At 41.3% G+C, this 14317-nt stretch overlaps 1 protein-coding gene across 4 annotated transcripts in view; it reads right to left on the reverse strand.

Annotated features, from left to right (window-relative positions):
* Positions 1-871: 871 nt before the first annotated feature.
* The window catches only part of map4k2 (mitogen-activated protein kinase kinase kinase kinase 2), a 30426-nt gene continuing 16980 nt past the window's right edge, over positions 872-14317 (reverse strand). Inside the window, exons 14-32 of one of the 4 annotated variants that reach the window (XM_076725178.1) lie at positions 12743-12801; positions 12593-12642; positions 11061-11099; positions 10576-10609; positions 8972-9128; positions 8717-8892; positions 8475-8516; positions 7959-8043; positions 7696-7775; positions 6360-6420; positions 6148-6271; positions 5580-5638; positions 5394-5497; positions 4447-4624; positions 4285-4353; positions 4101-4187; positions 3952-4022; positions 3779-3834; positions 872-3537 (exon numbers count right to left, since the gene is read on the reverse strand). In XM_076725178.1, the coding sequence (XP_076581293.1) occupies positions 3450-3537; positions 3779-3834; positions 3952-4022; positions 4101-4187; positions 4285-4353; positions 4447-4624; positions 5394-5497; positions 5580-5638; positions 6148-6271; positions 6360-6420; positions 7696-7775; positions 7959-8043; positions 8475-8516; positions 8717-8892; positions 8972-9128; positions 10576-10609; positions 11061-11099; positions 12593-12642; positions 12743-12801 (1619 nt within the window). In that variant the 3' untranslated portion in view covers positions 872-3449. Of the gene's footprint in view, positions 3538-3778; positions 3835-3951; positions 4023-4100; positions 4188-4284; positions 4354-4446; positions 4625-5393; positions 5498-5579; positions 5639-6147; positions 6272-6359; positions 6421-7695; positions 7776-7958; positions 8044-8474; positions 8517-8716; positions 8893-8971; positions 9129-10575; positions 10610-11060; positions 11100-12592; positions 12646-12742; positions 12802-14317 lie in introns of all 4 variants that reach the window. The other 3 variants (XM_076725177.1, XM_076725180.1, XM_076725179.1) reach the window with 3 other exon arrangements.

Here is a 14317-nt window from a genome sequence, read left to right on the forward strand (position 1 = left end):
CATTTAAGGGCTCTTTCCCCACAGTCACTACACAACATTGGTTTAGAATAAAGAGATGATGGTACAGATGCACACTGAGTGAAACCCAAAGTCAAAGTCCTGATCTGTGATGGATCCTCAGGCCTGTTTGATGTGTAGGAGCTGCTCAAATCTGGACTGATGTCAAAAACTCCACTCTGGGATTGACAGTGTTATCCAGATAACTGCGCCTCACGGTGGAGAAGCTGTTTGAAAGCATTTTAGCTCAGACAAACATTGTGATGCCTGCAATGGACTCATTATTTAAGAAGCTTCATGTTAGCCCAACGTCACTGAGGGCAAAGCATCTCACAGAGCACTGGACCATGTCCCATAAAGTCGAGTGAAAGTGATCCAGCTTCTCTGACGCGGTCTTGAAGTGGTCTGCTGCTTAAAGGTGAGCAGTGTATTCAGTGGACTGCTGTGGTGCTGGATCTTCGGTTGGTTGACATTAACTCTCAGGAGGCCAACAGTTCTGCCCTGACATCAAAAACAACCCAGGAATATTTAATGTTTTCAAACAGCACCAACATTCAGTCGGTGACTGGAGCTACTTCTGTAGTCTGAATAAAGGGCTTGCTTACTTTGTTGAGTGAAACATCACATGCTCTTCATCTTGTCCTGTCTTCAGCCGTCCTTCTGATTTGGTTGGGAGGGAGGTCTTTCTTCTTTGTTGTCCAGGAAACTCTGGATGTCTTGCTGGAGTGCTGAGTGTGGCTCATCCCGGCTGTCTTCCCTTTCCACCCAGAGAGCAAAATTTGGTTCTCAAAACATTCTGGAAACATTATTTTTTGGCTGAGGTAACATTTATTGAACATTCCTACAATATGTTCCCTTAATATTATAAAGCCAAGTTTTTCTAACATAAAAACCAATGTTATTTTTATGTTCCCACAAAGTTCTGCTGAATCAGCCTCATGTTACAAACGTCCTTTGATTTTGGGAAAATTTAAAGTGTGTACTTAGCAGAATTGCAGTAGCTTGGGCATGCAAAATTTTCTCCATCTTTAACTCCACCCTGTTAACATTAAAATGCAGTATCTGAATCAGCATTAATGGAGCCTTCACTAATCTGCAGGTTACCCATGCCATGTGCACTGATGCCCCCCATAACATCACGGATGCTGCCTTTTAAACTGTGCGTTGATAACAAGCTGGAGGTTCCCTGTTGACTTGTTACACCACACTTTGCCTAAGTCCATCTTAAATGAGCCTGAGCTACTGCAACAGGCTCATGTGGAAGATTACTAAATCTGCTTCAGTGTCAAAGGAAATTAAAATCTTTATTTCACATATTACAACCCCTCCACATTGTAAGAGCATACTGTATTGTTATATACACGAAATTTATACACAATAAGAATAAAATCATCTTAAAAAACAAATAGCCATATGCATATTACGTCTTTCAAGTATCTGTCAGGGAAAGGTGAGTGTTACTTATACAGTTCCCTTTCCATAAATACATTAAATATGAATACACACAAAACTCTAATGTAGTGGAATCCGCATGTTCATCAAACAAGCTGAAGTACAACTGAACTGCATTCAGTTTCTATGGCACCACATGTAATCAAATGTTCATTTTCTATGTGTGAGTTAAATTAATAATAAAGAAGATGGGGGGAAGGGCGGGGGGGAACAGTCACTGGTTAAAGTTGTTTGGCACCAGTGGACAACTGACAGCAACAGAGGGACCGTTTATATTCTCAGCTCTGTCAACATGGTGGCACAGAATGTGTGGCAATGCTAACACATCCACAGTCTTCAAAACACACTGAAACGTGATTTTCCGAATCACATGGTCTTGGCTAAATATACATTTGGTTACACACACTTTTTGTGACATTCAAGCTGACAATCTAAATATATTGTTTCATGAGGAACAGCACAGAGATTTCAGTTTTCTGAGCAACTTTCAGCTTGTAGAGAGTTCCTTCCATCTGTGCTCCCGAGAACACCTCGTCAGTTGTTGGTAAGCGTAAAACAACATCCAGTTTCCCAGTAAAAGCCTCATTCCAAATGTAGTTGTTGACATTTCACTGACAGATTTTCAGAAAACGGTAAAAAGCCTTCATGTGATTTATTATTGTTGATCTTGACCTTTTGTATTCTGTCATTACGTGAACCCTTGCTGCATCACAAATCAGTGGGATAACAAAGATAGCCAGGAATCTTATACGAGAAATTACACTAAGTGCTGAGAGCTGAATGGAACTTGAAAGTAGTGTTAGAATTTGGTTCAGATTTACACCCAAACTTTCACCATTTCTTCAAAGATTTTTCAAGGATGGACCAGGGGGACACAGAGAGGTTGGGATTATTTTATCAACTATCAGCTATGAATTTACTACGGCTGATGTCCTCTTTTCAACACACTTTTCTCAGCTGTGAATGTTTGATGTTAGAAACAAACAAGGCTTCCACTGTTCCACTGTTGGAATAACCCTCATGTTCAGGATGGACTGCAGACATGGGAGATGATGAAAAAAGTAGTAGTAGCATCCTAGTGCTTGATGGGATGGGTGCTGGATCAAAGAAATATCTGGCAGAGGAGGAGAGGAGAAGTCTGAGGCTGGATGATAATGTGCACTGACAATAGCACTATATCCATTCAATTTGGGTTTAATTACCTGAATAATTACTATTAATTACTTGAATGCCAAACTTCGGCTTCCATATCATTAAGTACAAACATGGATATATTCAGAGCTTTTCAGAAAAATCAGCCATGATGCCATGATGTGAGTGAATTACTGTGTGGAGAAACCAGTGTCAGCAGCCTCTATGGCTGAGTGGTGAAGCCAGCGTCCAGCTGCCTTAAACTTCAGCTTCTTCAGCATTAACTAGATAGTGGCTGTCACACTCAGCTGTGGTGTTTGCAGCCTCCTCCTCCTCAGCTCTTCCCATTTGACCAGATGTGCTGGTTCCAGAAACTGACAAAGATGGTGGCGAACAATAAAAGCTTCAAAACATCAGTTCAGAAAATGACGTGTGCTGTCACAGATGTTGTGTCCATGTTGTTCTACAGTCTACGGTCCACAGTGACAGCAGCTGATCTACGGCATCTCAGTCAGAGGGAGTGGAACTGTCCTTCCTGCTGAGGATTTGGCCACTAAGATGAATTCTTTACATGAAAATCTTGCCTTTGGCAGCTTTGATTAGCAAACCCAAGAGTTAGAACCATGTTTAGCATGTTGACACGTCTGTCTTATGTATGTACTATATGTTGCCCAACAACTTTACAGCTTGAGCCTGGACAGGCAACTGAATCAAATACTGACATGTGTCATTCACAGCAGAGAGTGTGTGTGATCAGCTGGTGCTGCTGTCTGCTGCAGCTTCAGTCCAGGGCCATATCATTTCCACTGCAGGGTCATAGAACAGGTCTGCGTTTCTCTTCAGCTGGAGTTTGGAAGACCCATTGTCTCTCAGTAGCTGCTTTCATGTCCAGTCAAGATGTACAGGTTGCTCAGTGCTGAGGGGTCCTCTGTTGGTGTGCTCTGAAGAATGATGTCCCTGTAAAAAGTAAAGAAGAAATGGGGTAAAACATCTCACCGCTCACCCAGGGTGCATGAATCAAACACAATCAAAGAAATGCACAGTTTCTTAATACAGACTGTCTACATTTCTCTGTAGATTGACCTTTTTGATGCTTTGACAGTATTTATATTGCACCTACTATATAGCATGTTATAATAAGCAGTACTGCTGCTACTATTTCAACAGTGAACAACACTGATATTGAGCGTTAACATACCTGTTTGTCCCCAAAACTCTGAATACTCGAGTCTCATCTGTAATTTCTTGAGTTACCTGCAGATAAAGGTGAAATTCACCTTTTTATACACACGCTGCAAATACGACTTTGACCAAATGACAAACACGTGATCAGCTCAGTCCCAGTGTGACATAAATCTTGCAGTTAATCACCTCATTTGAATGAAAACTCTTCCCTTTAAGGCCATGCTTCCAGAAAGCCAGCACACTGTCCTGTAAGCAGACTGTGAGAACATGTCGTGTCACTCAACTGGCAGCAAGAACATCAAGTCTCATTCACTGTTTTTCATGATTGTCTCTACCTAGAGTTTCAATGGGGAAGTCAAAGACCATTTCGGCAGCCAGTTCTTTCGATGGAAGCCCTTGGAGGTTCACAATCTTAACAGTTTCTGTCCAACGAGCATCAAGAGTGAGACAGCACAATATGAATCAGTATGATAGATGGCTGGAGGATTTTGAACATGTGTTGAGATGCAAGTGACTTACTTTCCAATGCAATAAGAACAGTGTCTCTGTCCAGCTGGGTTACCTGTGCTGCCCTGAGTGCTCCGCTATCTGCAGACACACAGAGACAGAGAAGAGGATTTGGTTGAGGGTTTAAGCAGAACTCTTAAACAGGCAGAGGAGAAGCACAGCAGTCCATCCTACCTGGCGCTGAAATAGGGGTGCTGTTCAGCTCTATAATATCAAACTTGAGCTGTTGGCTGATTGGGCGTTTCTCATTACTGCAGTCTCTCACTCCAACACACAGCTGAGGAAACTCATCTGTCACCAACACCAGCAGCTCAAACACTGGCAGAAAGTCTGGCAGCCTAATCGTTATGTGCTGCAAGTCAAACAGATGGCAACACAAAGAGGAAGAGTCAGGTTACATGATGCTACGGTTACATGGTACGGGTTACATGTTACAAAATTACAAAGTCATGTCAGAGAGTGTGTGACCTGACAGGACAAGTATTCAATGTTTCACCAGGAATATGCAGGACTGACAAATAAATAAGTAAACCTGACCTGACCTGGGTGTCTTATGAAGTTGGCTCAGTAAAGCAGGGCTTATTGTAAAAGGTCTGACCTTAATGAGCATAACAAACTCACCAGGATCATGCCCTTCCATAAAGCTAAATCAGAGCTGATGTGTGAAGTCAAGTCTGGTTTGAAACTGCTTGTTAAAGACAGTCCTGAGACATCAAAAACATCAATGTCACAATCAAGAAAACTGACATTCGGAGAAAAAACTGCGATGTTTGCAGCACATGTGAACATATGACAAGACATTAAAAAGCCAAAGAGAACTTTAAACAGGTTGTTTATTAACTTTATTTTAATTGCAGTTCATTTAAAACACCTGTCACGTTGACTGTGCAAATACTTTGAAGTCAAACTGACTCCTGTTCACCGTGTCGCAGTGAGGAAGTGCTGGGAAAGAACTGTGTGCGTAAACCTGATTTAATGAAGTTAGCCTGGCGTAAAATATACCACACATTACATATTACCATAGCTGTCAACACAAACCCAATATGGGTGGAAGCAACAGAAAGACACAAAGCATTGGATTTCATTGAAGACCATTTAAAGTGTAACATTTCTATACAAACCTTTAGATGCATGAACTTCTGCAGTGGCTCATACCACAATAGTAGAACCAGGCCAGTCGGAACTGCCCCACATAGAAACGTACTGTCTGTGTACGGGTTTCTTGCTGAGAGACAGAAGAAAGGTGCAGAGCCTGTTATTACTGAATAAACATACAAAGCCTGCAGAGTAAATTGTGCATCACTTACCTACACTACATCTCCTACAACCTTTAGTGTCAGGAATCTTCACAGAGATGGCAAACTTTCTGAGGATTGAGAAAGAATACACAGTTCAGTGTAAACACCTTTCAAAACACGAACACAGCCGTCACTCACAGGACCAGTGTGTCGGATTTAGTGACATCTAGTGGCGAGGCTGCAGATTGCAAAGCGTGTAAGTGAACCTATGGTGGCTGCGAAACTGGAAACAAAAAATGCAAAAGGCGTTCTCTAGATCCAGTGTTTGGTTTGTCTGTTTTGGGCTACTGTAGAAACATGGCGATGCAACATGGTGGACTCTGCGGAGGAGGACCTCATTCCAAGGTCACAAAAACATGATTCTTATTTTCAAGTGATTATATTATTAGATTTTCTGCCAATAGATCTGTCTAAATTTCACACACTGGTCATTTAAAGCCAAGACATGTAGGTTTAAAAATGTCTAACTCTGGTGCCACCCAGTGGTAAAATCGATAATGACACTGTCATTATCAGCGGGCCTACAGCTCTGCCAGTACTCCAGTATGTTTACAGGCTAACTCAGGTGCAGCCCGACCTGGGGTTGATCCTCTCGGTGAAGCGGTTGGTGCTGAGCGACAGACTGCCATGTTTCTTCTGCAGATGTCCTCTCTGTTCAAACAGAGCCGTCAGACTGTGGGAGTAAAGCTGGGAAGACTTCCCTGCAAGATGGAGACTTTGTTAAAGCAACAGAAAATATGTAGCACTATTTGGTAAACTGCAAAACTGACATTTGACGAGATTTGTTACCTGATACAGACATCAGCACATTGTTCATAACATACAACCATGTACATCGCTGAGGGAGCAGCTGTGGGAAGAAAGCAAAGATGATCAACATCAGCAATTCCTTTGAGTTCACTGACCATGTGCTGCAATATGATAAACTACAGACATCTGCACACCTCAACTGCTGCTGAAATATCATCTTAGGTAATCACAACAAATCTCCAGTTTGGGTGTTTTTACTACAGATGCAGAATTTTAATAGGCTGAGACTGATGCTTGACCTTGTGGCTCTTTGAAAACAACTCAGCCAGGAGGAGTCCTGATCAGAGACCTGCACCACCTCAACTGGTTCCATCCTCTTGTTTTTCACTGAAATCATTCCAGATCACTAGACTCCTCAGTGTCTCTAAGGGTGAGCCCAGACACGCTGTGAAGGCCAGGAAACTAATTTCTGATGCTTGTATCTCTGATGTCCTTCTTTCAGTCATTATCCAGCACTCATGACCACAAGTGAGGGCTGGAATATACATTCAACTGTAAATCAAGAACTTCAGACTCTGCTCCCTCTTTACCACAGTTGATGCTACTCCAATCCATCTGCGGACCTCATGCTCCGTCTTTCTATCACTCATGACTCAAGACCCCAGGGAGATACTTGAACTCCTTCATTCGGGCAAGCAGCATACTAGCAACCAGCATCGGGATAGCCACCATTTTCCAGCAGGGTACCATGGCCCCATCCAAGCAATTTCCCATTCAGCTACAAACCAACCCATTGCACAATGGGAGTCACAGTTTTCTGATGGCAGCAGAACTATATCACCAACAAAACGCAGAGATGTGATCAAGAGGTCACTCCTTGGTGAGGGCTGCAGCGGTACACTGGTTTCAAAGGTCATTGTAACTGATAATAATAACAATAATTGTGTAGTACCGTATACTGTGAAACCTTGGTATTTTCCATATGGTTGTCATACTGTTGCAACCCTAACCATGGTAGAGCCCATCACCCACTTGACTTACTTTGCAGAATGTGACCACAGTTCTCGTTTCAGATATACAAGGACCAGGTGGCTTGTAGCAACTACCCCATCACCCCCAATATTTCCACAGTATATCCACAACTCCTCCTGAATCTGAGGTTCCACAATGAGCCAGAGCCTCCTTTCTGATCTTTAGTCTTAAGGTGGTACTCAGTATACATATGAACCATCTTTTGCTCCAGCATGGTGTCCAATGAATTGAACCACTCAGGCTAGGATCAATCAACCTTTCCCTCTCAATCACTCCCTCTAGGTTTGGTCATAAGTCACATTTTCAACAGACCAGTCAATATATAGATCCATCCTTTGCTTACCTTCTCTAGTGTATCTTCATGAAGTTCATTAAGGTTCAGTATGTAGATACCCTCCTCTGCCCCAAGAATAAGGTACTGATCTAAGTAGGAAACGTGTTGGAAAAAAGCACATCACAAAGACGCTATAATATAAATGTGCATTGACACTGTTGTTACTTGTACCATTCTTGAGAAATCTAGCAAAGCTGACTCAACATTGTTTTAAGTAAAAACTGTATTCATTAAGGTGAGTAAGAGACATTATACGTAGAGTGTAGCCTTACCTCTTGTCTTGGGTAAAATCCAGGTGACAGCACAGTGGATTTTAAGAGGACAACCGTTGAAGACTTTGGAGAAGCAGGCTCCCATCTACAAAACCAGTACAGCAGCTGAATCACTAATGATTTGCACTGGCTATAGTTACCCTTCAATTTTGGAGTAATATCCTTTCTAACAAATACAGCATGACTGGTTATTAGAATAATAAGTTGCACTAGGCTACTGTGCACATCGGTCACTCCAAATACCAACAAGCAGTAACTCAGTGCTAAGGTTTCCAAAGACACCAAATATAGAGGTTGAAATTTGTATTTGTTTTTGCATAAACGGAAGCATGGAGCATCCGAAAACATTATCGTTTGATGGAATGATGCAGCTATAAAAAACATCAGCTTGATTTCTACTAGTTCCTAGTGCAGCTTGTATCATGCCATGCAAGGAAGCCTATCTTGTTAGTCACCACGGTATTCCCACTGGTCAGCTTTTATTGTAGGTCACATGCTGTTAGGTTTCACACTTACATGGACTTGAGGGGTAGGAGGGAGTCCATGACAATCAGCCCTCTAGAAATGTCAAAGGTTACACATAACAAAACATAGGGGATGATAAAAACTGTACATGAGATCCATTACAAATCAACATCTTGTTTGGTTGCATGATTTGTCCTCTTACAGACAGACATTTATTCATTAGGAAGTTATTCGGTTAGCAAATCACACAAGCTTCTACTGATATGAGAGACAGATGTTTGTCTTGAACTCACAGAGTCCTCAGTCTTTTTCCTCAGAGTGCTCCATTCAGGTGACAGTGGCGTCTCTCTTTTTGGAGAGGGGACAGAGGTAACCTTCCTCTTCTCTGCTATTACAGCATCCCCCACAGGCAGACATGGGTCACTGCAGCGCTGTCTGATGTCCTGTGTGGCTGAGCACCTGGGCAACACTTGACAAAAACAGGAGACACAGTGAGAGGAAGTTTTTTTGTCTCACAGGGACCTCAGGCTCAGACTGATGTGCTGTACCTGTTGTGGAGGTGGAGTCAGCAGTAATGGCGGTGTCAGGGCCCAGAGTACAGCTTGGTCTCAGGGTCAGGTCTCTGTCCTCGACGTTGGGAGCTAAAGAGCTGAAGGCTGGCAGGGAGGCTGTAGATGGGCTGAACAAACCACTCTTCCTACCTCCCTGAAAAACACCAGCAAACACACGAGTCACTCAGAAGAGCGACTACAAACATTACCAGTTTCAAGAATAGGAAATCTGGATTCCTTCAGTGAACCTCTGTCTTTTGACCAGAAACGAATCAAATTTAATAATTCTGTTAAACTTCAAAGCATCAAATGATCCCTCTAAATCTAATTACCATCAGCCCCAGCGATGCAACATACCTTGCTTACATGCTACACTTCACACTAACATGAAGAATATCAGCATGTCACAGTAACATGTTAAAATGCGAACAAGCTAAAATATAGTCGATTTCAAGAGAATAACCTTTAAATATAAAAATATTTCCATTTAAACTCAAGTAAATATAAACTGTAAAAGATGGAAATTAAAATGTAATTTTTTCATAAATTACAGAAAGATTTGTGTCATCTTTACTTTTGGACTTTGGTTTTTCAATAGTTTATTTAGTTTAAGAAGTCGGAGAGTTTTCTCAAATCGTAACAGAACACTTCATCCTTCAGTTTACCAGAAAAGTTGGAGATAAATGGTTTTCACAGGACAGGAAGGGTATGAAAATGCAATACTTGTCTCTGAGATGTACTGGCATAGAAGGTAAAGTTGCATAAAATGTAAATTCTCATTAAAGTACAAGAGCCTCAAATTTGTACTTAAGTGGTGGAATGTAAGTACATTTACCCAAGTTCTGCCACATCGTGGGTGATCTGCAGCCTTTGCAGCCCATTTAAAAAACATATAGTATACAGCACATGACACACCATCCATGGGGATTTCTAGTAGGGACCTTTGCTGCATGTCACTCTGTCTGCAGGCTTCCTGTCTTTCTTTACTATCAGCTCTCACATAAAAGGCAAAAATGCAAAAATGCAAAAAAAAAGAAAAAAAAAAACCCTGAAATAACACATAAATTACATTGTGTAAAGAAACCATCACACAATGAATCATTTAAACAAACAAACCAAAATCTACTACTGCTACTGAAACCAATATGTGTGTCCAGTTGTTTAGTCTCCAATCACTAAATGCATTATTCAAGTGCACTTCTACGGGATATAGAAAAAAAAATAATATCATATATTCAATCTGTGACATAATAGTGGAGAACTGATCAGAAGTGAGAGTTTACAGCAGGAAAGAAAGAGTTCAGGTTAAAGGAACATCAGAGAGGCTCTCAAAAGGTGTTGTTATCTTAAAGAACTGATGAACAGGTTACACCTACAGTATTTAGCACAAAGTCACAGTTTTGAGTTTCCTATACCTTTAATGTTTTATTGTTTAATTTCTAGGTAAAATAAATCTCTTCTTCTGTTCTGTACATTCTTCATGCTGACATTCTTAAGTATAACCAATGCTTATTTTCCAGGTGTATACATATTCAAACCTTGGACAGAGTCAGTACACAGTATGCAATTCATCTGTTCATGGTTGTATGGTTACCACTCACATCAGTAGATGGTGCCCTCCTAATGGTTAAACTCCTGAAAGACAAGGGAGCAACAATGTCCTGATCAGGTTCCAAAATGTCAAAATCAAGGCATCTGATGAGATCCAAATCAAGTACCATGACAACAAGCTGGACAACAAAGGCAGATGCTGAAGATGCTGAGGGCAGAGTAACAGCAGCACATAAATGAACACCTTGAGGCAACACCACAAAAAAAAAAAGCAGACAAAAAGCCCAAAAAGCTGAAAACCAGTGGGTTTGTGCTGAGTAATATCCACATCCAGTTTGTGAAGAAGTACAGCAGGACTTTGGGGTCTGAGATGAGTGGAGAGTGAACACAAACCCACTGATTTCGTCAAAGATTTTTGGCATTAGTTGATATTCATGTCATAAAAACATCATCACAAGCAGTTTATTTCAGGTGAATTGAAGAGGGATGGGGACACTGCTGTTAGGAGAGGCTGGAGTTGATGGATGTGGCCTACCTCAGCTGCAGAGCTTGCTCCACACATTCCAACAGGCTCCTGCAACAGGAAGACCTGGTGTTTATCTGACTACGGGCCTGAATGGCCCATAACAATGAGAGGGAAGGAACCAGAGGGGGACTCCTGTCGGCCTCTGAGGCCCAACAGTTCTGATATTTGTACTGAGGCTCAGTTATTTAGGGCCAATTTAAAGCTTCATTCCAGTTTATTGCATCTTATTCTCTCATTTCTGGCCATCATTGCTATCAAATATAACACTGTACTCACCAAGTTAACTGCTAACTAGGGTCATAGCAAGGAGTTTAAGATACCATGCTCATGAGTCATACACAGTAATAATAAAGACTAACAAGTAGGCTTAGGGTTAGACTTGCATGTCTATTTCCTGACCAGTTTCTTAAAAAGTCCCAGAACTCACTGGAGGGATTGCATATCTCATCTGGCCTGTGAACACCTTACACCCAGATGAAGAGCAGGAGAGGGGCGTCTGGAGTACCCTGTTTAACCTCCTGATGCTGTGATTCCATCCCGGATAAGTGGAGGAAAATGGATGGATGGATGTCATAGTGTTCCCAGATCTCATAGATTACTTTGGTGAGTACAATGTTGATATTATTGATCAAAAACTACAAAGACAGTTGTAATTTGTGCTACGACTATTACTGCTAACCTAATCCTGCTACTACGACTTTTCTTTCCATCGCTATTAATACACCCACTGTTTGGAATATCAGGAATACTGCTGTTACTACTCCTACTATTTTCAATAAGTACAATTATTACATACTAATCAGCCAATTAAACCAGTCTAACTAAAGAGGATCAATGGAGGTCAGTCAGAAACACCTCATTCTTTTAAACACTGAGGTTTTAAAACCCACATTCTGTCATGAAACACAACACATTCTCTCCGATTGTGTTATAGTGCTCAATAGTTGCCCCAAATCAATAAAGTTGATTTGACAGTTTTTTTTTGGTTTTTTTGTTGTTGTTGTTGTTGTTGTTGTTGTTGTTGTTGTTGTTGTTGTTGTGGCCACATGCAAAATTGCAGATTCAACATGGAAGCTTGAATAGCTTTTTTGGCATGTGTCACTAGTGAGCAGTTCTACTTGAAATGAATGGGGCTCCATAGATTACAGTAGTATTCTTTGAAGTAGTACAGTTTATCATTACACCTCTATTATTTTGTTGGCCTCATAATTTTAAGTTTTAAAATGAACAGATCCTTGTTTTCCATTTACCACATTTATGCTCAGTTTACTGTTGGGGATTTAGACATCAACACATTTCACAAGCAGGGAGGAAATCTTTGGATTTGGGGGCACTATTGGACACTGTTAAAAAAATAATCGATCGTGTGCTGTTGACGGAAGAGTGGAATTTGGGAAGTTTTTCCACTTCTGTCCTCAGGTTAACTACTAATTACTTCAATGGAGAGCATCCTGTACATCAGTGACACCTCAACAAAAGAAAAAACATAATATTCCCAGTATAGAATGTAGGTAGAAGAGTGAAGATGAAAACAGTCTTACGGTGAGTTGTCTTCATCTCCAGAAAGACTCCAGTCATCATCATAAGAGCCCTGCTGAAGGGGGAACCAGAACAGAGCCTTTGCTTACATTCATGTATGTCATCAGTGTACAGATCTGCCACAAAGATATTTTGAAGAAAAAGTGCTTTACCATATCAGGATATGGCTCTGTGACCTTCCTCAGAGGAGGCCCAAACTTCACTTGGTCGACTGCAGAGGGAACACGAGAAGGATGAAGTGAGTGTGGTGGAGGCTTCACAGGGAACTGTGGGTTTTATCAGGCAGCACAGAGCAGGCCAATGTGCTCCCACTCAATCCAGGCCTAGCGCTCACGCTATTGACGAGCACTCACTGTCAAGTGCATTGATTAACCTTAGTTGGAGCTGGACACCGGATGCACTCTGCAACCACACATCACCTATCAAGTCTGTAATGAGCGAGCACTATGTTACACTGGTGTGCAGCTGGCCCCATACAGCAGCTAGGGAACAACACAGCAACAGTACAATGACAAAACATGATGACATTTCTAATGTGAACAGGTGTTTTTGGAGCATTTCACAACTTTCCCAGTCTTTTGTTGCTCCTGTCACAACTGGTTTGAAATGTGTTGCTGGCATCAAATTCAGAATAAGCAGATATTTACAAAAAAATCAATGAAGCTGATGAGGCAATGCATTAAATATACCGTCTCTGTACTGTTTTCAATTGTTCAAATTGGACACAGAATATGGCTGTAATGTTCCACTTTTGGTGGTAGTTCTCAAGTGCCTCTATTCATAGTGTTCAATCACGTATCATTCAACACATCAAGTAACAATGACGCCAACTTTATGCAGCGAATGACTGAACGTGCAGTGCTGAGAAAGTGGGCAGGGTGTCTCTCTCAGGCTCATTTTCGAGCCCTCATGTAACCATTTCATGTTGCAACACATCACACGTGCCTTTGAGGAGAGACGCGGCAGGCTTTTCACACTGCCTTCGCGTGTCACTCTCAGTTGACAGTTTGACTTTGAAGCTGAGGATGGGGAAACTGGTGAACCAGAAAGCAGCTGTCCTGTCTCTGTTCAGCTAGTTAGATTAAACTTTTTTAAGTATATAAGTTGATATGAGAAGTCTTGGAAGATATTTATACTATGAGGAGTTTAGACAGCTGACTGCAAAATGTCTTTCACGTGCATATCGAAATAGTGACAATTAACACTAAACTTGTAATAATCAAACAAACAACTATTAGTTATTTTGCATGTTTTATATAAACTTCATACACTGTATTTTTCCACCTTTCCAGCAATCTGTGGTTCCACTTCACTGAGAAAATTAACTTGTAGAGACAATAATAGAACAGCATGCAACATGACGTGTCCTTTTTTGGTAAAAGATCCATTGTCACTGCCTGGTAAAGTAGCTGGTGACAGCTCATTTGAAATGTCTGCAGTAAAGTGACACAGCTGATGGCAGCCACTTCCCTAACCTCTTCACTGAGGCTCTGTTATTTGCAGCATGATGATGTCTTGTTGCTGCGTTACTATTTCTGTGTTTCATGTGCTTATTGCATTAGTTTTTCTCCTCATTACCTTTTTGATCCATTTGCCTCCTGCTAGGATGTTAGATGACAAATGATCTTAACTGATAGCTGCCTGGTTAAACAAAGATCAAACTAGAGTAGAGCCGGGTGTTATTAGACATTTCTCACCTTGCTAGCACCGTGGCTCTATGGAGAACA

Source organism: Chaetodon auriga, chromosome 24 (assembly GCF_051107435.1).
Source record: "Chaetodon auriga isolate fChaAug3 chromosome 24, fChaAug3.hap1, whole genome shotgun sequence".
Taxonomy (NCBI): Eukaryota; Metazoa; Chordata; class Actinopteri; order Chaetodontiformes; family Chaetodontidae; genus Chaetodon; species Chaetodon auriga.